The 24617-nt window shown below is 41.7% G+C and overlaps 1 protein-coding gene across 3 annotated transcripts in view; it reads right to left on the bottom strand.

The window, feature by feature from the left end:
* The window catches only part of JADE3 (jade family PHD finger 3), a 132652-nt gene continuing 108035 nt past the window's right edge, over nucleotides 1-24617 (bottom strand). For all 3 annotated transcript variants that reach the window (XM_041741430.1, XM_041741429.1, XM_041741431.1), the window contains exons 7-11: nucleotides 21312-21479; nucleotides 20148-20264; nucleotides 7612-8082; nucleotides 5633-5750; nucleotides 1-3615 (exon numbers count right to left, since the gene is read on the bottom strand). In XM_041741430.1, the coding sequence (XP_041597364.1) occupies nucleotides 2705-3615; nucleotides 5633-5750; nucleotides 7612-8082; nucleotides 20148-20264; nucleotides 21312-21479 (1785 nt within the window). In that variant the 3' untranslated portion in view covers nucleotides 1-2704. The remainder of the gene's footprint in view (nucleotides 3616-5632; nucleotides 5751-7611; nucleotides 8083-20147; nucleotides 20265-21311; nucleotides 21480-24617) is intronic.

Below are 24617 nucleotides of genomic sequence, written 5' to 3'. Positions count from 1 at the left end.
TTCACTACTGATTTACCCAATGACCCTTAGTAAGTACATTTCTCAACCATAATGAAAATGTTTATAATGCCCTCAGAGTCCCTCCGCCATGACACTACAAAACCCATATTACATTACTATGCTCACATCCTCCAAATAGAACGCATTCTGTAAAGAGTGTATATTTAAGTGATGCCTGATCTAATCCTTTTGGACTGTGTGACTTTAGATAGGATCCATTTCTATGGTGATTTTTAAATGATGATCCTAAGGTTTTGTCTTACTAGCCTGATGAAATCATGATTTTGGGGTAGAGTTCAAGGCCCCAGAATTCTCTTTGGTCCCTGGTAATTGACATGAATCATCAATCTGTGCCTCTAAACCTTCAATTCCTCCTCCTCCCGCTCTGTCCTTTCCCCCCACCATCTGTGTGGTTTAATGAGTAAGATTTTTAAATATAAAAGGAACAGATGTAAGATTTTCTAAAACCCATATGCCAAATTAAGAAATTACCACACTGACAGTAGTTAGCAGTTTTCATAATTTAATGAAAAAGTATTGGTAAAAAGGTGACATTTGAAAAAGGACTGAGTTTATCTTGGAAAACTGGACTATATAAGACAAAATGAAAAAAAAATTAACAAAAGGTTAAGAGGTAATACTTCAAACAACAGCAAAATGTAGCAAATACATTTTGGGGCAATTGCAATTTACAGAACTGAAGGCTCCTTCATTTACTTAGGAAAATCTTGTAAAAATATTACAACTATATTTCCCTGACTGCAATTACTTTAGTCAATACTCTCCCAATGGCATTACATATGGAATTTGGCTGAAGCACTTTTTCAATGTTTGCTTTTCTTCCCACTCACTCTGAATCGAAAGGCATGAAGGGACACAGGCTATGGCACTGGCCTTGTGCAGAAGGAGTTTTTATCACACAGCTCTATTATAATTTTATTACTGGCAAGGTGTCAAATTTACTTCCCCCTGGGGCAGAACTCAAGAGAAAAAGCACAGAAACCTAGTGTATCCCCAGGAGAAACTGTTCTCCTCATTTGGATAATCCATAGCCGTTTCCATCTGAACAAAACACAGGACACCTACCACACATGCGATGGCGTGTTCACACACATACACAGGCAATAAAAGAGACATTTTCAAGGTGTGGGCCAAAGGGGAGGCAAAATACAAAGTTTTCCAAAGAGGAAGAACAAACAAAAGCCATGGAACCCACTAACAAGGCTACAGGAACCAAAGCAGGGAAAGGAAAACTGGAGTTTCCCTTGTCGGTAGTGAGAGGAAGAGCCCCGGCCTGCCTCGCCTGACCCACGCCTACTGCAGCTGGGCTGTTTGTTCACCAGTAGGCAATGTTAAAACTCTAAAAGTGGCCTCTCTTGTCTGAAACTTCCCACTACACTTTCCCAAACTAGAAGAGAATATTAATTTAAGGCTAAGAAGAAAAGAGAGCAGAGAACTATAGTCGGCTTCACATTTTAAAAACTGTAACATTTTCCCCTTCTTTAAATGGGAAGCAGACATGTTTTATCCACCCCCCCCAAATGTAATTATTCTCTTCCTCCCAGAAATCAATCAAGGCTGATAGTTTGGGAACAGGGTATAAGCAACTTCTGAAAAATGGCTCCAGCCTTTTTGTTTGGGAAATTGCCTTGGATTCAAAGTTGGTACAAAGCTAAATTATATCCATGTGTTAAACACATGCTTTCAAATTCTGTTTGACAATAAAAATCTGTTTCAAAATTAAAGCAGGTAAGAATACTTAACCTCTGTGCATTTTACTATATTTTAATTATACCTCAATAAAAATTTTTATAAACATTAAAGCAGGTATACAAAAACTGTCAGCCAAACTTATTTAAGTCAAACTGATTTGAAAACAATAACACAAAAACCCTGACCTGGTACAAATCCCCCAGAATTGGTCTCACTTTGGGAAAGGCTCTGGGATCCTTCACAAATGCTTAAATTGCGAGAATCAGAGCATTTTCCTTAGAAGTAGTACTTTTTTTGTACCTCTGTAAACACTATCCGCAAGTTAGCCTTTTATGCTTGTTAGATGGGTGAAGTGGTTACAAGTGCGTTCCTAACAAGCAACTCTAGGAACAGGCCCTGGACACTCATAAGCATTAGGAGTATTGACTTGGTAAGGTAAGATACTGCGAAAGGAGCTCAACCTTATGCAGAGCAAAGGAAGAGGGTAGTGAGTTTCACAGTATCTGAGATGTGGTCTCTGGTCTCTCCCTGAAGTGGGGTTTCCAGATACCAATGGAGTTAGGAACTCCTTACAGACAGGAGCTCTGGGAGTCACATGCTGTAGCTTCAAAAGATAAGTAGTTTTAGTGTCTGATAATCATGGTCTCTTGCATATCTATTAACGACGTAAGGACTCTGAATATGTATGTGCATCAATGTGTTAATGTGACTGGAGAGCTGTCCCAGAGTATTTACTGAGCAAGTACTCTAGGCCTAGCTGTTCTCAACAGCCTCTGGCAAAAAAACTTTCGGACAATCTGTAATTCTTTAATGTGCTTGTGAAAAGTAGACTTAAAGGGTTTCAAAAACTGCAAGCCAATTTACTATGGAAACATTTTATTCTTTTCACTACAACTCCTCCTAACATATGCTAGAAATCCTTTTGGTGTGTGTGGCTTTCCCCAATGTATGGGGCAAAGGCAAAGATTAAGCTATTCTTGGAGGTTTCTGATCACCTTTGTGTTGAACTGTGGGAAACAGGATGTGTCTTGCTTTTACCATGACAATCTCGTCGAGAGTCATGGGAAGGATTCTCCCTGTCAGAGCTAACTCTTCTTACCCTAACTTTCTCTTTATTCCCATCACTTTCTGCCTCTGAATCACTCAGCTCCAAATCTGGGCAATACCCATCATTTTCCTGATATGAAGCTCTCCCTGCAGACCGCTTGACAAGCTGCTTGCCCCAGAGCTGCTCCTTGGGGTTAATATTCTTGGTTGGTTTCATATAACACTGGAGGTCTTCCATGGTCCTCGGCCATCTGTTGGTGGTCTCCTTAAAGGACCTGCTAAACTGTTCCACGGTAGATTTTCTAAAGGTGCCCTGACTGGCCAAGTGGGAGCTGAGTATGGACTCCTGGTCACAGAACGTCTCACTTGAGCTGTCTTTTTGGGTGACATCTCCAGACCAGTTGCCCTCCAGGCCATTGGATTTGGCAAGCTTGGAGGTAGACTGACTTTTCCCATTCCCAATGGAAGACTGTCCATGCAGGGCAGCCTGAAGGACCAGAGGCTTTCCCAGTGATTGCCCGTGATAGAACTCCGGAGATGGAGTTCTCCATGCAGGACTGGGATCCTTTGTTTCACTCCGAGGATGGCTGAGACTGGCCAGCAGACGGTTACTCTTGCTCTCTAGTGAATGTCTCGGGTACGATTTTGTTCTCATTTCTAGTGGCTCCTGAGGCACCTGCATGCTCCTTACACCGTGAACAGGGGAGCTGCTGGCAGGAGATGGGGGTCCATGATCAGGCTCTGTGGAGCTGTTTTGGCAGTCTTCTGGAGCTGATTTGGGCATTTTTAACTTTAAGGTAATTCTTGGTGGTGGGTTAAACAATGAGTTTTCTAGTGCACTTGTCAAAGGAAGTCCTGTGATCAAAAGGAAAGATTCATCTTAACAACCGATTTAAATAACAGTGTACATGTTCATTATGGCACAGTGAGTTCACACACCCGTTCTTCCAAATGTCTAACAAGCCCCTGTCTTTGATCTGCATGTACATCATGGTGGCATAGAAGCTGAAGGGAGCTGAGATAGAGGTTGGGTGGGGGGTACTACAGGTGGAAAACTCAACGATGCCACTGTATTTTTTTTTATATTAAATCCAAAAAATTTTTTATATTAAATCCCAAAATTTTTTTATTGGTGTTCAATTTGCCAACATACAGAATAACACCCAGTGCTCATCCCGTCAAGTGCCCCCCTCAGTTTGTTATGTGTCTTTCAGCCTCTTCACCTATACTCTCCCAGTCTGTATAATGGTCACAAAGACTAGTGTGCCACCTCCTATATCCCCATCTCTGCCCCCTCCATTTCTGAAAAGAATGCCAATAGCAATGGCTTAGAACAGAGTCTCCCCTTCTGTGTGTGTCTGTGTGTGTGCATGTGTGGGTACTGTATAGCACTTAGGACATGCCTTAGACATTTCAGATCCTACCCTCTAATCTCTTCTGTCCTTCCTAAAGCAAGTCAAGAACACAGCATAGGTTTTGGAGGAAGAGTATGTGAATGTGTGTTTTAACCTGATAATAGTAGGAATGGTAGTGGGTGGTTCCCATGTGTTTTATGTCCTTAACCTAAAATAATTTCCTGACAGTGAATGACTATCATGGAGGTATGGAGAAGGTTTTGTAGTGGCAAGGCCAGCAGAAAAGAATCACAACAGTCCTGCCCATGGCCTGCTATTGGGGTTGGCCTGGGGAGTACTGGCAATCAGTTACCTGGTTATATCATCCTACAATCATATTTAGAACAGATCTTCCTTTCTCTATTATTTTGAGTACTCTGAAATTTAAAAAGCACTACCAAACAATTTCTTCTTGCACAGGGACTTGACCTTTGCCCACAAGAGGACAACTAGTAGGAGCCTGGGCACCACGCATTCCCTAAGGGTACATGTTGAATACTCACAGCTCCCATCTCTACCTGGGCTGCCACCCACTGACACTACAAGCATTTATGGGGCTGGTTCCCACCAATCAGAAGCCACATCTGGGGCCAGTCTCCTCGGCAAGCAGGGGCCCTCCTCGCTATCCTTTGGTTTTCCTGGTCTTGTTTGTCATGGTGCCTTTGTGACTGAGCAGCCCTGCTCCTTCCTGCTATCCCATTCTGCTGTGACCCTTGATAATTGCAAACACCCCAGAGCCTTTGATGCCTACCTGACACCTCACTTCTGGGTGTCTCTCTTACTCTATGGCTGGCCCTTAGCTGGAGCTGGATTCTGCGCACCCTGCATAGTGACTCCTGGTTGCCCAGGCTCTGCCACCAACCTCTGTGTTAAATGAGGTACAGGGAGGTTACAAATATCACTGAATATGACTGTCATTGCAGCCAAGCTCCCCATGTTTAGGGCACTGTAATTATGCTCACCTGTCTCTCTCACCAAGTGGGCAGCACACCTTATAGGCAGGGATTTTGTCTTGCTGACTGCTCTACTTCCTAGCTCACTTCTTAGTCCACAGTAGGTCTTCAACAAATATTAGTAAAGAGACAGAACCTATATCTCCTAACTATTGACTAAGGGTTTGTTTAACCTTGGAATTAAACGTTTTCTGGAAACTAGGATTAGGTCTTATCCTACTGATTTCTAAATGAATCTGATGATTATGGAATAATTTCATGGTTTTCACTAATGGCCCTTAATATCTGTCTGACACCTAGATTATCTGCCCTACACCTGCAAGTCCCCCAACTCTACCTTGGGATTTCTTGCCTCATGAGTCAACACTGAAATGGGCCATGTTGTATCAAGGTTGGACTAGAGCAAATGAGATATTTGACAAGAATGTTACAAGATTTTTAAGTAAAACAACTGACATAAAATTAAAATTGTTAAAATAGGATATAACCAGAGTCTATATTAGGACATCTTTAATATAAAGTTACCTGCAGCCATTTCCTGGTTAGCAAGCTGGACTTGCAAACCGAAGATCTGTTCCTGTAGTTTGTTTTGTGATAATTTCAGTTTCTCTCGTCTGCTTATCATGTAACACAGATTTCGGACCTGAAAGCCCAACATACAGCAAATAGAGATTTTTGCCATGTTACAGAAACCTGACAATTGAAAATTTTTAGCTAAAATTAAGACAACTAATATTAAGTGAGGTACAGTGGTGGCTGAAGAGAGAAGACAGAACACAAAAGACAGAGCCACTGTAAAGGAATTCATGTAGCACGATCAGTCATGGGATCATGGTTCCCATATCAATCAGCAGCACAAGCAAAACACTCCTAAGCCACTCCCTGAAACCTACTCTCCCTGCAGTGTGATGCACTCAATGTTTATCTGCACAGCCAACTGAGGAAGACCGAGTGATGGTTTAACACTGTGGCCTTCCCTTTAGATCCCTGTATAAAACAATGGGGATGCTGGATCCAGTACAATTTTTTTTTTATTTTAAAGATTTTATTTATTTATTCATGAGAGTACAGAGAGAGAGAGAGAGAGAGAGAGAGAGAGAGAGAGAGAGAGAGGCAGAGACACAGGCAGAGGGAGAAGCAGGCTCCATGCAGGGAGCCTGATGTGGGACTCGATCCCGGGACTCCAGGATTGTGCCCTGGGCCAAAGGCAGGTGCTAAACCGCTGAGCCACCCAGGGATCCCCCCAGTACAATTTTCTAATGAGTACTGGACCAGCAGGATAAAGGTCTGCTGGAAAGACTGAAAGTGGCTTTTTTGTTTACATCTCTAGCTTGGCCAAATTTCAGCCACAAGGGTGCAATCCTCATGCTCCCATACTCCCCATCCCACCTAGACAAATCACCCCACCTTTCTGTGCCCCAGTTTATTGCTTTGTAAAAAGGGCTAAACAATAGTACTTTCTTCACAGGCATGTTAGGATTAAATGAGTGAATATTTATGAAATGCTTAGAACAGTGTTGCCACATAGTAAGTGCTATAGATGTGTGAGTTAAATTTTACAAAGTGAGCCAAATCTATTCCCTTCCAAATTCTGGTAGCAGAGAGAAAAACAAGCCATCTCTATAATTATACTTGATTATAAAATTCTCTAGGGTAAACACAGGGCCTAACTTATCTTTAAATAAGTGAGTTAAACGGATTTATCTGGTGTAGAGTCTCTTAACCAGAGGCGATTTTGACCTCCCAGGAGGCATTTGGTAATGTGGAACCATTTTTGGTTGTCACAGTGGGTATGTTGTATGTGTGTGTGTGGGTATTTGCTATTGGGTAGAGGCCAGGGATGCTGCTAAGCATCTAACAGTATCCCCCACAACAAAGGACAGTCCCCTACAACAAAGAACTATCCAGCCAGAATGTCAGCAGTGCCAAGTTTAAGAAACTCTAATCTAGTTCTTTCCTCAACGAAATTCATTCTTTCTTCAGCCCATAGTCTTATGTGTCAGTAAAATATAGCTGATCCAATTTAGGCTCAACGGTGAATAAAAAGTAAGCCAAATGAAAATTTCTTTCAGATTTAAGGCTCATATAGCATATAAACAAGGGCCCTCCAAGTCCCTTGAAAGTGCCTGCCAAAGTTTGCCTGGGTGGCTCAGCGGTTGGGCGTCTGCCTTCAGCTCGGGATGTGATCCCAGAGTTCCAGGGTCGAGTCCCACATCAGGTTTCCTGCATGAAGCCTGCTTTTCCCTCTGCCTGTGTCTCTGCCTCTCTCTTTCTGTGTCTCTCATGAATAAATAAATAAAATCTTTAAAAAAAAGACAGAAAGTGCCTGCCAAAAATGTAAACAGAGTCTAACGTTTGGGGCCATGGTGTAATCAGAAGATAAGCAAGGACACAGAAGCCTACAGTATAAATGAGCTGACCTTTAGAAAATGACAAACTGGAAGCAGGGCCTCCATTTTTATGCAGACCTATACCTAAACAGTAGCCAGAGCTGATCACCTTACCCTCTCTAGGTCTTGCCGTAGATGCATAAACATTCTCATGCGAGTGTGAATACTCTCTTCTTTTGGCTGCACCAGGCCATTTTCTTCATCCTGCTTTGGAGGAAATAATGGCTTGTTGAAGTTACTTTTCCGTTTCAGTTTCCAGTAGTTATAGATAAAGTCCACGGCTAGTGTTGGCAGCCCCAGCTCTGCAGCCACATCTTCAACACGGACCAGGGAATAGAACTCCTCCTCCAGCTCCCGAAGCTTCTGTGCCCGCAGGCTGGTTTTCTCATTTTTGGCCTGACTCTGCTCTGCGGCCCTGTGTAGGGGGTACTCAGCCTCCCCGAGTTTCTGCCTATTTTGGCTGTGCTTGAGGCAGTATGACTTGAACTTCACTTCATCTCCCTCATCTAGGATGGTCTTCATCTCTAGGCTGTGCTCAAAGGCACAGGTGACATGGAAGGCAGTGATGCAGCTTTTCACAGAGCACTGTAGGAAGAAAAGAGGCATTAAAGGCAGCAGGGCTGGGGCGGGGGAGGGAAACCTTATATCCCTGGGCTTAAATTGAGAGGTCACAGGAAACAAAGGAAAGCCAGGGAGAAAACTGGCCCTAAAATGACAACAGATACTTTACAAATAACCCAGAAATCTGTTTGTATAGAACACAGAAAGAGGCAAAAAAATATATATATTTCAAACTCTCCTTTAAGATTTTAGCTCAAGCATTCAGTTTTTCTGAGAAATCTTTCCTGACCTTTGTGAAGAGTCATGCTATACCTTGTGTCCCCCACATCACCTTATTATATGCTTCTATAGTGGTACTTTTCAGACTGTACTTAACAGTATAGTAAATGTCAAATCCCTGGCTAGAGCTCTTAAAGACAGAAGCTGTGTCATTCAAATTTGCATTGGCATCAACTTTTGAATAAGCAGATGCTCAAGAAATGCTTTTTTTAAAAAAAAAAACGCTTCTAAATAAACAAAAAACCCAACAAAGTCAATATTATTGCCAGAGCATCTAGTGGTTCTAAAAAGGCCACAGGATCTCCAATTATCTAGGTAACCTAACTTCTTGAAATTATTCTTATAGAGCCATGCTGTCCAACATGGTAGCCAACTAGCCACAAGTAGCAATTTAAACTTAAATCAATTAAAATTATATATAATTAAAAATTCAAGTCCTCAGTCATACTAGCCACATTTCAACAGCTTAAATCTACACAACACTTTATTTAAAAAAATTTTTTTTTATGATAGTCACAGAGAGAGAGAGAGAGAGAGAGAGAGAGGCAGAGACAGGCAGAGGGAGCAGGCTCCATGCACCGGGAACCCGATGTGGGATTCGATCCCGGGTCTCCAGGATCACACCCTGGGCCAAAGGCAGGCACTGAACCGCTGCGCCAACCAGGGATCCCCTACACAACACTTTAAATCTACTTAAATCTACACTGCAGAAAGTTCTATGGGAAATTAAGGCTACAGACAATCTGAGATTAAGCTTATAATATTCTGTTCATAGATGCAACACATTTGTTAAGTAGCACATGCTGAGGATTCATTTACAGGGCAGCAGAGTAGGAAGAACTGGGCCCAGGATTGCTGTCCTCCTGTGCTTCGACTGGTCTCAATTACCATTTGTTATGCTTGCGATGCTACAGCTTTCCTTCCAGATTTTAAATGCATGGGTGCATGTATATGTTTATACAGAGGAAGGAGAGAAAGCGATGGAGCATTTATTTCTAAAAATAGGGGGAATTCCTGTGGTGAAAGCCAAGTCTCAGCTCTTTTGGAAGCCTGCATCTGGATGGCAGACTGCTCAATTACCTATATGTTGGGTTTTTGATAACTACAAATAAGGAATGACCTTGGGTTTGAATAAAGACTAAAAAGATGCAAACCCTGACAGGTCTCCTTTATAATAGATTGAGAAATTCAACACCTAAGATAAAACTGGCAACCATCAAAGCTTCAATGGGGACAGATTCCATTTAAGCTAATTTTATAGGATAAAGAATTCCAGAGATGAAATTTAATTCTAAGATCATCTTATCCAGCACATTTATTACTATTTGTGCTTCCCTTTAGAGTACCTGATGTTCTACCTTCACTGCCCTGCCCCCTCCCAACTCCTTTCTCACTTTTCTTTTTTCTTCCAAAGATTTTATTTATTTATTTATTTATTTATTTATTTATTTATTTATTTATTTGAGAGAGCGAGCGAGCGAGCGAGCACGTGCACGCGCGCCCATATGTGCAAGCAAAAGTGGTGGTGGTGGTGAAAGCAGAGGGAGAAGCAGACTCCTCACTGACCAGGGAGCCTGGTGTGGTGCTCGATCCCAGGACTTCCTGCAACCTTGACCTGAGCCGAAGGCAGACACTTAACCGACTGAGCCACCCATGCACCCCTCCTTCCACTTTTCAAGTAAGTGGTAATCTAACCACTTAAACAGCATTCCTGAGACAGCCCACCTCACCTTTGAACAGCTCTAATGGAAAAGTTTGTTACGTTACGCCGAAATCCGTATCCTTAAAACGTCCATGATGAAAGCCAAAAATGTCCTTTTATTTGGGCACCTTCTGTTAATCACTTGGCTAAGAAATTAGCCAGTCATTTAGAGAACACATAGCAAAAGGCATTTTTAAAAAAGATTTTATTTATTTATTCATGAGAGAGGGGGGAGGGCAGAGACCCTGGGCGAAGGCAAGTGCTCAACCACTGAGCATCCCAGTCATCCCAATTTTTCTTGCAGAGGGAGAAGCAAGCTCCATGTAGGGAGCCCGACGTGGGACTCGATTCTGAGTCTCCAGGATCACGCCCTGGCCCAAAGGCGGTGCTAAACCACTGAGCCACCGGGGATGCCCAAAAGGCATTTGTTTTAAGCAAAAGATTAAAAGTGTTGGGCATAGTACTCTTTCACTGTTTAGTAGCTGATAAAAATATGGGAAGAGAAAGCAAAAGGACTGTTTCCTATTCAAGGGGATGAATGTGTGACATAAAACTACTACTGACAGGAAGCTAAAAATAGACCATCTCTCTCAGGTCAGATTTATAGCCATCTGTAGAGACATAACTATAAATTACTAAAAATAAAAGATAATACATGAATAAGTATTGGGTACTTAGATGAAAAATGGAATGCCCCTAGGAAACTCTGCCATAAAATCCATCTAGTCGCAAAAAAAGGTCATTCTATGATATTTACAGCTGAAGATCTATAGATTTTGGTGGTAAAGGAGAAATGCCAATCCAGTTTTGGTGCCAATCAAATATCTTTTTTTTTTTTTTTTAGTGATTATTTATTTATTTATTTATTTATTTATTTATTTATTTATTTATGATAGTCACAGAGAGAGAGAGAGAGAGGCAGAGACACAGGCGGAGGAAGAAGCAGGCTCCATGCACCGGGAGCCCGATGTGGGATTCGATCCCGGGTCTCCAGGATCGCGCCCTGGGCCAAAGGCAGGCGCCAAACCGCTGCGCCACCCAGGGATCCCGCCAATCAAATATCTATTTGCTTTTTCCAAAAACATATACTTGGAACATTCTATTAAACAAAGTGCCTTTATATATATCTCATTTGTTTCTACTGTAACCACTTAAAGTGACAGAGGAGGTATTATTATGCTCATTAAAATAACAGTTTTGGGATGCCTAGGTAGCTCAGTGGTTGAGCGCTTGCCTTTGGCCCAGGGTGTGATTCTGGAGTCCTACATCGGGCTCTCTGCATGGAGCCTGCTTCTCCCTCTGCCTGTGTCTCTGCCTCCCTCTCTGTGTCTCTCATGAATAAATAAAATAAAATCTTAAAAAAAACAGCTTTATTGAGATAGAGTTTATGTGCCATAAAAGTCACCAATTTTAAGTATACATTTTGATGATTTTAGTATATTTACATAGTTTGCAACGATCACCACTACATAATCCCGGTATTTCATCACCCCCCAAAAAAGTAATCTCATGCCTCCTTGTAGTCACTTCCTGTTTCTAATCCCAGCTCCAAGTAACCACTAATCTAACTTGGTGTTTCTTTAAAATATTTTAAAAAGATTTTATTTTTTTATTCATGAAAGACACACAGAGAGAGGCAGAGACATAGGCAGAGGGAGAGGCAGGCTTCCCATGGGGAGCCTGATGCAGGACTCGATCCCAGGACCCCAGGATCATGACCTGAGCCAAAGGCAGACACTCAACCACTGAGCCACCCAGGCATCCCCAACTTTGTGTTTCTGTAGATATGCTTATTCTGGACATTTCATATAGGAGGAATCATACAACATGTGGCATTTTCATCTTTTTCTTTTCACTTAGCATGTTCTTAAGGTCCATCCATGTTATAGCATGTTTCAGAATTTCATTCTTCTAAAAATGTGGCTAAACAATATTCCATTGTATGGACATACCACATTTGTTTATCCATTCATCACTTGATGGGCATTTGGGTTGTTTTCACTTTTTGGGTGTTATGAAATAATGCTGTGAGCACTGTGTAAGTTTTTGTGTGGACATATGTTTTCATTTCTTCTTGGTAAGGTGCATTAAAGGATTAACCTTGCCCAAAGAAAGGTTTGGCCCTGTGCCCCCAGCTCCTAAGATAACCTCTAAGCCTTTGGAATGTCTTGATTGAGAAGACGGTGCCTGTTTATCTGGGATCATTGGGACATGTCAGGTAGTCTATGCTACTTGATGTATGGTGGAGGCTTTGGGCCACTGGCATCAGCGCGATCTCTGGAGGAACTGGAGACTAAGGTTAGCCATGCAGGTGGTCAACTGTGTCTACATCACCAACTCCTGATAAAATCTCTGAACGCTAAGACCTGGGCGAGCTTCCCTGGTTGGCAATACTGTGTATTATGACACATCATTAGTAGAGAAATCAAATCTGTCCCTAAGACTCCACTTGGGGAGGACAACTGGAAGCTCCACGCCTGGTCTCTCTTGGACCCTGCCCCATGCACCTCTTCCCTTTGCTTTTTTTTAATCTGCATCCTTTTACTGTAATAAACCATAACCACAAGTACAATGGCTTTTCTGAGTTCTGTGAGTCCTTCTTGTGAATTACTGAACCTGAGGGTGGTCCTGGACACCTCTCAGACTGCAGGTATATACTTTGAAGTGGAATTGCTGGGTCATATGGTGATTCTACATCTAACTTTTCGAGGAACTGACAAACTGTTTTCCACAGTGGCTGCATGTTTTATATTTCCACCAGCAAAACACAGGGTTTCCAATTGCTCCACATTCTTGCCAATAATTGTTATTGTCTGCCTTACTGATGATTATCACCCTAGTGAGGATGAAGTGGTATTTCACTGTGGTTTATTTATTTTTAAAGTGGGGGAGGAGGAATAATTTTCTATGTATTCTTCAGAAATTATAGAAAATAAATGAGTTACAAGATGAGATGCCTGGGTGGCTTAATGGATGAGTATCTGCCTTCAGGTCAGGGCGTGATCCCAGGATCCAGGATTGAGTCCCGCATTAGGCTCCCCTCAGGGAGCCTGCTTCTCCCTCTGCCTGTGTCTCTGCCTCTTTCTCTGTGTGTCTCTCATGAATAAATAAATCTTAACGAAAAAGAAATGAGTTAAGAGATATTTCGTCACCCCCCAAAAAGAAAACCATGTGTCCTTCTCAAAAGGGGATGACACCTGCCTGGAACACTAAGGGCCTGGTGCATATGTACTCAGGAGTTCCCATGCTGCTGCAGGACAGTGTCCGTTTGGTTGTCTTTAATCCCAAATGATCTGTGAACAGACAACTGGGTAGTATCACAGCAATTTTCTCAAAACTCTCACTGAAACAATGTCATTAATGGTTCAAGCCAGCCTATAAAACTTACTCCAGCCATTGTATACTTAAACTCTGGCACCAACAGTGTCCACCAGCCCTCCTGACCTCTCATCCCTAAGAGTCTGCAAGTCTGAGGGCAGATGTCACTTTAGTGTTATTTAACTTTTCCCATGTTTGTTTCTTTTAAAGATTTTATTTATTTATTCATGAGAGACACACAGAGAGAGGCAGAGACATAGACAGAGGGAGAAGCAGGCTCCTTACAGGGAGCCCGATGTGGGACTTGATCCCAGAATCCAGGATCATGCCCTGAGCCGAAGGCAGACACTCAGCCACTGAGCCACCCAGGCATCCCTAACTTTTCCCATTTATATTCGGCCTCCCTTAATAGACTATAAACTCCTGAAGGCAGGGACCGGAAATGCCTTAGAACCAGAACAATTTGTACTGACGAAATTTGGAATATATGAAAAAAATACTAACTATAGTCATTGAGTAGGCATACTTGCATTTCCCCACTTGTTGAAGATTTTTACTTGTTTTTTAAAAAGTTCACTTTCCTCATAATCAAACTCATATTAGCCTAACAATAAACTCATGGCAGCGCACTGATTTATTCTGAATTCGATCCATTTGCATGTGATTTCAAACATGACCACATCCATCTACTGTCAAAAGAGACACTTATCTAGTACCAAATGTTTCATGATTCTACTCAGTTTGGCTGCATGAGTGCTTTCCATCAGTAAAGTCTGAACGACTCCTAGGAATAATAATTTGAATAATTAAAAACAAGTACAACTACTATTACAACTGAGTATTTACTAAATGTTAAGCACTGTACTAAGCTCTTTATTAAATAGGTATTATTATCATTTCCATTTAGAGATATGGAAACGAAGGCACAGATATGGTAGGTATCTTCCTTAAGATGGTGTATGAAGCAAGGAGGTGGAACCAGAATTTGAACCCCAGGAATCTGGCTCCAAAGGTCATATTCTTTTTTTTTAAAGTAAGTGTGTGTATATGTATATTTATTTATGTATTCAATCAATCAATCTTTCCACCCAACGTGGGGCTTGAACTCATGACCCTGAGATGAAGAGTTGTATGCTCTTCCAACTGAGCCAGCACCCCAAATGTCATATTCTTAACCACTGTTCTTTCTTTCTTCTCAGAGAAAACTGAAAACATGTGGATCTAGGTTGAATGGGGCTTGAACAGAAGACATATAAGGATCCTACAGGAATTCTGGAAAGCTGGCAGTTAGAGGGACTACGGCCAAGGTCTAGGCAAAATCCAGAGCTGTCTGGGGTATCTCATTTGAACCTAGTCTTTATGATCTGGTTCAGGATTATCAGAAATACTTCATGTTCAGGAGAAAGTTTCTAGCCCCCAGATATGGAAGCTGTAGACATTGGCTAGTTTAGACCCCAAACCCACCAGTGCTGGATTCTATCCTTCCCCAGTGAGTGTTCCCAAATCAAAAGAGGACAGATACATGTGTTCCCACTTCTGGGAAACAGGAAGAATAAACATGATTCACAGCTAGTTAAAAAATCCATAAAGAGTTAAAATAAAACAAAATACCCCAAATATGTTACTAATCATAAAGGCTTAAAATAAACCTCCCAAGAACAATGATGCTAATTGACCCCTACTGAATTACTGTATTTGTTTACTATATTTTTGATTCACATACAGGGAGCAAGATGTTAAATTACTAATGAGTTTGGAATTAACTTTACTTAGTGGTGGTTTAAAAGGAAGAAAAAGGTTTTGGTTTGTTTACCCACAGGAAAACTAGGTATCAACCATGGAAAACAAACACCACACCACTCTATACGTATAAGTAGAATGTAGGTGGGAAAAGATTACACACTTTTGAAGGTCACCTGAAGTTCATTCCCCCTCACTCCAGGGGGAGGGTCTTTAATACAGCCTGGCACTCACACTGCACTTCCCCAAACCATAAAATGATTTCACACCTCTCCTCAAACCCCTGGGCCTCACTCTCAGCTGATGATCCTGCTTCCTACCTCATTGAGGAAATTAAAACCATCAAAAGAGTACGTCTGCAGGTTCCCATCAGCATGCATACTTAATACTGAACCTATATTCTGCCTTTAAGGCTGTTACCAGGGAAGAACTATCATGCTCCTGCTCAAGACCACCCCTTCATCGTGCACTTTACCCCACCCTCTCTCACCTATGGAAAACCTCACCTTCAGCAGTTTTTCCTCTCCACTAGATCACTCCCTTTCATGCATTACTGCAATGCTCTCTGTGTTAACAAGTATACATACATATACTTGGTATTTCTACCATCTTAAGGAAAAGACCTCTTTACCTCACCTTTTTGAACTGTTCCTACTCCCTCTCGTTGCCCTGACCCTCAGCAAATGTAGCTTTTGCCATTGCTGCTGCCCCTAAACGGTTCCTTCCAATTACCAATAATCACACTGCTAAATTCAGGGGTCCATCTGAATGGACCTGCTGTCCATTTTCCTCCTGTCTCCCTGCTGGCTTCTTCCCAGTCTCTGCCACTTCTTACTCTACTGGACTTTTTCATTCTGGAACGCTTCCAGGACTAGTGCTTGGTACTGTTCTATCTACACTCACTCACTCGGTGATCTTACCCAGTCCAGGCTAAAGCCATCTCTAGGCCAATGTCTCCCAAATGCATGTTTGCAGTCCAGTATTTTTCCCAAACTCCAAACTCACATGGAAAACTTCCAGTTGGACATTTCCACTAGGATGTCGAATAGATATCTCAAACTTGTGTCTAAACCTGAACTCATTATCTCTTCCTCCAAATCTGTTCTCCTGCAGATTTCTCTTTAGTTTATGTCAACTTCATCTTTCCCACCATTTGGGCCCCAAACCTGAAGGTATCCCCAACTCCTATCTTTCTCCCACACTTCATATCTGATTCACAGTCAATTCTGTTGGTTCTACCTTCAACATTCATCCAGAATCTAGTCACTTTTCATTACCTCCAGGGTGACTACTCCAGTCATAGCCACCACCATCTCTCAAGGATTATTAGAATAGCCTTCTAAACTGCTTTTCCTATTTCCAATCTTCCTTCCCCAGTCTATTCTAAATATAGGAGTCAGAGCCTATTTTTGTTTTTAACCTTTTACCATGGAAATTTAAAAACCTATATAACAGCACAGAGAATAATAATGACCTCCATATACCCATCGGCCAGCTTCAACAGTAATTAGTGTATGACCAATCTTGTTTTATCTTTAACCCCTATAGTACCCTGCCCCCCAGGTTATTTTGAAGTAAATATTAGACATCATATCATTCTATAGAGTGATCCTTTAAAAACACAAGTCAAATCATATCACTTGCCTACTCAAAGCCTGCCAACTGCTCACCCTTAAACTGAGAGTAAAAACAAAAGATCTCATAAGTGCCTTCGAAGCCCTACACCAGGGGCTGGCAAACTATGGCCCACAGACCAAATGTAGCAGCTGCTTTTGTGTGGCCCAAGAGCAAAGAATGGGAGCTAAGGATGTTTTTACATTTTTAAATGATGCAAAAAATAAAAAGAAGAATCCTTTATGACACGTGAATGTGAAATTTAAATTTTACAGTCCACCATAGGTTTTACTGGAATACAGCCACGTTCATTCACTTAAGTACGGTCTACAGCTGTCTTCATGTTCAAGGTAGAGTTGAATAGTTGTATCACAGGCTGTATAACCCGTAAAGCCTAAAATATTTACTCTGTTTACAGAAAAAAAACCTTCCAATTTCTTCTGTAAACAGCCAAGTTCCCATATGATCTCTCTGATATTCTCTTCTTACCCACTCCATTCTAGCCTCATTGGCCTCCTTCCTGTCACTCAAACAGGCCAGACACACTCCTATCATTGGCTAATCCCTCAGCTGGGAATATTTTTTTGGGGGGGGCGGGGCCGCAGGGGCTGGTTTCCCTTCCCTCTCCCCTCCTCCCTCCCCCTCCACCCCTGAGAGCAAGCCGGCATCCTCTCCCCCCCCCCCCCCCCCCCCCCCCCCGTCCCTTCTGGGGAGCAGAGGCCTCCCTTGCTGGGAATATTTTTACCTGAAATATCTGCATTGTTCTCTCTCATCTTCAAGTCTTTTCTCAAATGTCATCTCTACGGCAGGTCCTACTCTGATCAGTCTATTTAAACCTGTAACGCATGCCCACTGCCCACACTCTCCCCAACTTCTTAGTGTGCTCCACTTTTTCCTTTCTATAGCACTTCCTATTTTCTCATGCACTGTTCCTTATTCTCTATTTCTCTCAACTCAAACCTAAGTTGCAAGGCGCAAGGTTCTTTGTTGGTTCACTGATAAATCTCTAGTGCCTAGAACAGCGCCTGGCACACAATTAGGCACTCAAATATTTGTTGAATAAATGTAATTCCTTATAATAAAAAATTTAAGAGTCTTAATTTGGTAAGATCTTTACAAAATGCTGACTCTAAACTCTAAGCAATAAAAATAAGAATCATTGCCCTGCAGGTGAAAAACCTACTCCAGAATGCTTAATCTGTCCATCTGTTCATCTATCCATCAGTCTAATATTTACTGTCTGTCTGCCATGTCAGGGGTGTGGGGGACCTAAGGATGAAACAGTCTGAGCTTACAATCTACTAGGGAAGGTAAATCTAAGATAAATAACTCAGACAGTGTGGAAGAATGTGGTAACATGGGGCTGTAATGCAAACTTGGGTCTGCTAAGGTCAAGGCCAGTGTTTTCTCTCATAGCAGTCATGCTGCCAATTACTAACAATTCTAAAAAAATCATCCTTTAAAACAGGAAAGATAGGGAGAAAAATGTAGGCACCACAATAATGAAAATAAGTTAACTAATGCATATAAGTTCAATGTGCTATTATAAAATGGCTAATAATGGGACACCTGGCTGGCTCAGTCAGTGGAGCATAGGACTCTTGATCTTGGGGTTCTGAGTTTGAGTCCCACGCTGCGTGTAGAGATTACTTAAAATTTTCTTAAATGACTAATAATTATAAAAACATGGAAACTATTTTATTTTTTAGTGGGGAGAATGAATATTATAACAAATTTATGACATACTTAACATGGATATATTTATTCAATAAACACTAATTGAGCACTGACAATGGGCACACACTCCCCTTTGTGCTAAGGGGAAATCCACGGAAGAATGATGCACAACTTTGGCCTCCCAAGGGCTCACATCTGAGGAGCAACCAGGATAGAACTTAGGAAAACCTAATTAGGCAATCCAGTGGGATTAGTGTTCCCTTAAATTGTTTTCCTTTATAACTGCTATAGTTAAATAGTATCAGCAGAAAAAAAAAGTTTAAAAAAAGGCAGGACAAAGTATCCAATTCTATTAGATGTAAAAAATGAATTTTAAAAATTGAAAGGGCCTTTGGGGTCCAGGTTATGTTCATTTTTTAATACTTTTTAAAAAAGATTTTATTTATTTATTCATGAGAGACAGAGAGAGAGAGAGAGAGAGACAGAGAGAGAGAGACACACACAGGCAGAGGAAGAGGGAGAGGGAGAAGCAGGCTCCATGCAGGGAGCCCGACGTGGGACTCAATCCTGGGTCCCCAGGATCACACCCAGGGCTGAAGGTGGCGCTAAACCGCTGAGCCACCCAGGCTGCCCCAGATTATGTTCTTTAAATACCATTTCTCAGTAAAAGAACCAGGTTTACTTCAAGGAGTAGCTGATCTACTTGGTCTACAGCAAGAAATCTACAAGATAAGCCAGACAGCAAGAAATCTCATGAAACACCTAGAGCCGTTGTCCCTAAGTGATGACATCGTATATGGCTCCTTTTCTATTAAGGAACTCAGCAGGCAAATCTAATTTTAACCAACCTGCAGCTCCTTTGCAGGAGGCCTGGGGAGTAGAAGGGTCAACCCTTCTGCCTTTGTCGGAGGTAAATGGCCTCTCCCAGTCTCATCCGCCATCCCCCAATTATTGCTGTTGGGTGCACCAGCTACTACTTCTACTTCATTCAGCTGAATTCTTGTATCCCAGACGTCTCAGAAAACTTTACTTGTACTCCACATATGAGAAATGTGTGTCTGTGAGAATGACTTTCAAACCTATCTACCAGAATTTATACATTTAGATGCAGCTTTCCCTACCAAAAAATGAGTTGTACTTAGTCTAGCAACAGTCACTGGTTGAATCATCTTGGAACCTGAGTCCATCCATAGTTAGTGGGTGAGATGCACAGGAAGATGGGCCTGGTTGTTTTAGGGTTATGGCTTGTTTCCACCCAGGATGGTATCATCTAGCTTCAGAACTTACCTAATTCATCAGAGATCTGACAGCAAAGGATGAAAATTAACTACCACTATGGATGAAAAGAGTACACTGAAGTGTGTAGAGGCAATGTCTAAAAAAAATGGCTCCAGAAAGGTCTGTACAGGGATCCCTGGGTGGCGCAGCGGTTTAGCGCCTGCCTTTGGCCCAGGGCGCGATCCTGGAGACCCGGGATCGAATCCCACGTCGGGCTGCCGGTGCATGGAGCCCGCTTCTCCCTCTGCCTGTGTCTCTGCCTCTCTCTCTCTCTCTCTCTCTGTGACTATCATAAATAAATAAAAAAAATTGAAAAAAAAATTAAAAAAATGGCTCCAGAAAGGTCTGTACAATGGCAGAGCCCTAGGAGTGAGTGGGAGGCCTCCCGAGTAAACTTGCAGCTAAGAGGCTGCTCTCACTGGGAAGTTGAGGCTGGCTAATTCAGTGGTAGCCCACTTCACTATTTCTCTTGGGGACTTACCTGAATACAGGCTCCTGTCTTCAGCTTGCACAGGTTGCAGACTAAGGCCCATCGACTGGGCGGGATGTGGGAGACCTTTGTGATTGGTTCCATCCTCTCAGGACAAGCAATGCTGACCTACAAATAAAACATCACCATAAAGCAGAGGCACCAAGGCATTCTAGAAGTACCTCTTGCAAACCAAAAATGATATTACACGAAGCTCAGGACATCAAAACGATGAGGTGAACCACGTCTCTTATGGTTACTATGGAACAAAGAATAAATAAAACCTATCTCTAGCCACTGCTCAGATCTTTGATCATTTCTAGTAATGTAAAATTACTGATTCATATACAGAATGAGAGGGCAGGAGTAGAGATGGGCATGGTTACCTTAATGAATCCAAGATATCCACATTTTACTTAGGAACCAAAGAAAGCCACTAAGGAAAGGAATTAAAATTAACAAAATCTAGCATCCATTCTATGTAAGAGATGGTGCCACATGCCTTGTTTTGTCATTTAATCAACCAAGGATGAAAAATAGGCAGTGACAAGCCTTTCAGTTCAGTTTACAAAGAGGCATGATATTATTAGAAAGTAGCAGCAATCTGGGTAATGAAGAGGTGCTCTTTTCTTCTTTCTTTTCTTTTCTTTCTTTCTTTCTTTCTCTTTCTTTCTCTTTCTTTCTTTTCTTTCTTCTTTCTTTCTTTCTTTCTTTCTTTCTCTCTCTCTTTTCCTTCCTTCCTTCCTTTCCTTCCTTCCTTTCTCCTTTCTTCCTTCCTTCTCTTTCTTTTCTTTTCTTTTCTTTTTCTTTCTTTCTTCTTTTTCTTTCTGAGAGACAGAGAGAGGCAGAGACATAGGCAGAGGGAGAAGCAGGCTCCATGCAGGGAGCCCGATGTGGAACTCAATCCTGGGACTCCAGGATCACGCTTTGAGCTGAAGGCAGACACTTAACTGCTGAGCCACCCAGGCATCCCTCACCACCTATAAATTAATCAGCACAGGCTTATGTGCTCACTTGCATCCGAGGAGAATGTGAGGGAGCTCCAGTGGAGGCACTATCATCTCAGAAACATGGGCAGGCATGAAGCATCTCTGTGAAGCCCGAGTCAGTCTGAATGCTGTGGGAAATAGGGGCACCCTAGTACATATGGGCTCAAAGACCTAGATGATTTCTTACCTCTGGAATCCACAGGGCACAGCTGACATGAGCCCATTTAGTCCCTGTCCTGGTAGTCTTCATGGCCCCACCTCTCTTTGGACATAACAGACACTGTGGATGAATGCCCAGGACACAGGAGCGACACAGCCAGCTGCCTTCTGGGACCTTGAGGATGCCGTAGCAGGCCTGGAGGCACGAGGAAGAGAGGGAGAATGATTAGCATCTTCTCACCAGGGCTGATGTGTACACTGGTACACAGTCACAAGAGTACCCTCTGCTTTTAGGAGAAAGAGGCAAATAAGGCCCAATAAGCTCATATCCAGGGTTTAGTAATTTTAAAACACTCAAAAAAAGGGCAACTTCCAGCACCTGTTCTAAGATCAGCATGTCTGTCTACGAGAACTGACTTTAGGACACAAGACTAGAAAGAAAAGCCTCATACAAAGGCTGGCGCAAGTGTTATGTGAGTTTGGGAATTACATCATTTCTTTTTTGCCTCTGTTTTCTGAAGCTTTTTCAATGATTATGTATTATACTTAGTCATATACTTATTGAATAACTTCTACATGTCATGCACTGTTGTAATCAAGAAAAAAGTGTTAAAAAGGAAACAATGAAACTTCCGAGGAGCAAACGAGCTAATGTTTAAAGAGCCTAACAGAGCCTGGCACATAAAAAGCACTCAGCAAATCACAGCAATTACTTGCTTGGGTTGAAGAAAAAGGGACTTGTGAATGACTCTTGAATTGAATAGAATATTAGACTAATCACAGTACTCCATAATGAATTCTGGAAGCTGCTTCAAATCCTTTATGGAATGAAGATGGACAAATAAATGAATTACCGGGGGAGGGGAGATTAGTTTGGAAAACATTCCAGATTTCCTCTTCACTACCTCCAATCTAGCCCATCTTTCCCCTCCTTACTGTTCTATTCTCACCATTAAAGACTAAACCTGGGGGCCACCTGGCTCCCCATGTGGCCTGGCATACTTTGCATCACTGACTGATTCACCATGGCAGCTTCAAAATCTGTATCTACTCCAGGAGGTTCACCCACAGCTCAGATTCAGGTTCCAAAAGTTACTATCATGTTACTCCCCATCCGGGCTCTTCTCCAAGTTATCCATATCACCACCATGCTTCCCAGCTTCCAGGTCCAAGATTCCTATATGCATATTATCTACTTCCCTTCATCTACTGCCCCAGGGTATGCTAGTAGCCCCTACAGAGTGGCCCTTAGTCTCTGATCTTCCTCTCTATCCCCACCACAACTGCTCCATCTATCTAAATCCTTATCATGTTAGGTCTGGATTGATTTATTCCTAAATTCTCTTCCATCCCCTTCACACCTTCAATCCTTCTTCCATTTGGCTGTCATCTTCTTACTAAAACAAAGATTTCATTCCATTGCCCGGCAACAAACCCTCTAGAAATTCCTTCTGTTCTCACCCCCACCCTCGTCTAAACCACAGGTTGGCAAACTACTACTTGAGGCCTGTTCTATAAGGCTAACAAGCTAAGAATGGTTTTCATATTTTTAGAGCTATGTTAAAAAAAGAGTATGTAATGGAGACTGTATGTGGCCCTCGGAGTCTAAAATATTTACTATCTGGCCCTTCAAAGAAAAAGTTTCTCTGTCTCTGATCTAAAGCCTGATGTTCCTCAACTCACTTATCAGTTCATATAGCCCCTTGTGTCTGCTCCACTTCTTGACCCTTGCCCTCTACTCAAAATGCCTTCCCTCACCAGGTATGTGGTTGGCATCATGTATTTTTCTTTATTTTAGCTGTTATGTTTCATCTCTGCAGCAAGACTCTAAGGTCACTGAGGGTAGGTCTTTTCTCATCAATTTTTTTCTTTTATCATCAATTTATCTGATATGCTTTCTATGCTGAGATCAAATAGATGGTTTGGAAGAACAGACTAATTTAGGTCAAGAACTGAAGCTGAACTCCAACCAGGATGCTCTTACAACAGTAGGGCATCATTTTCTAAGGCTCAACCTTCAAAGCTTTTCTTTCTCTGAGGTCCAGAAAGTTTGCTAGGAAATGAAAGCAAGCTTCCTCCCTAAACCAGAGCCTCTTTCAGACCAACAGACTAGTGGTTCTAGGAATACCTCTTATCTCCTGGCTGTTCCACTGGGCAGAAAACCATTTACTAAGTCCTTGTATAGACTTATTCATGGTCATAGGACCATAGAAGCTTGTATTTCTTTGCAGTAGTTCTCATTTTTTTCTAGACCACAACATGATGAAGGCTGTGGACTTTCTTGAGAGAAGTGTACACATGCACAGACATATGTCTTACATATAATATCAGGAGGTGAATAAACTCAGTGCCAAACATATATATGACAGATGCAAAAAACTATCCTCAGACACATAAGTTTAGGCATCAATTTGAGCGTTCAATACCTTGGCTAAGAACCAAAAAGTGGAACATACAAAGGAACTTGGAATGCTCCCAATTTTCACATTTTAATGTTAAAATATCCAGTCTACTGATGTAAAACCTCTCTTCTACTTGTACTGACACAAGTGTATTATAGTCACAGAGGAACAAACATTGATGTGGTGGAAGTAAGGAAGAAAAATTATGTTTAATAAATACAGATGTCAACATGTCTCTGATTCTGTTAGGGAGTAAACCAAATCCTCCAAATCATTTTAAGTCAGTTTTCAGTCAACAGAGGGAGCTCTAACCTAAGCATCTCTTTAGAATTCAAGTGAATATACTCACTTTGAAAGAATTTCTTTTATATGAAACCTTATGTGGCACCAACATCCAGCTTTAATACATACCAGCTTATATGCTGCAAGGCCTGGTCAGGTGTTACTGTCATCACTTTCTACGTGAGGAAAGCGCATCATTTATAGTCATTACTGGATATGTTTTCAAAACAAATAAAATAATCTTTGAGGATAATAATTAAGCTACATCTCATTTTTTTGTCAAGGAATCCGAAAATAATTCCTTAATATTTTGTCCCAACTGTGAAGGACAAATACAGAAAATACATACAGATGACCTTTGTACTATTTTCCCTTCAAGCCTACTACAGTTCCACATTCATTCATCTGAAAACCCTAGAGTGAGAAACATCAGGAAATTCAGAATTGCTCAGATGTTAGGAAAGTAATAAGTACATACATGATACATTACCAAAACCCAATGGGACCAGGGGCAGTATCATATTATCAAATACATTAATTTTTCTCTAGCAAACTATATGAGCATTTATACAAAATGAGATAAAGACTATAAACAGTCTCATATTGGGTGAGTTCTAGTATTGCCCCAAATCAGTTTTGGTGCAAAACTT

This window comes from Vulpes lagopus, chromosome X (genome assembly GCF_018345385.1).
Source record: "Vulpes lagopus strain Blue_001 chromosome X, ASM1834538v1, whole genome shotgun sequence".
In the NCBI taxonomy this organism is placed as follows: domain Eukaryota; kingdom Metazoa; phylum Chordata; class Mammalia; order Carnivora; family Canidae; genus Vulpes; species Vulpes lagopus.
This window is presented reverse-complemented; position numbering and strand designations above follow the sequence as displayed.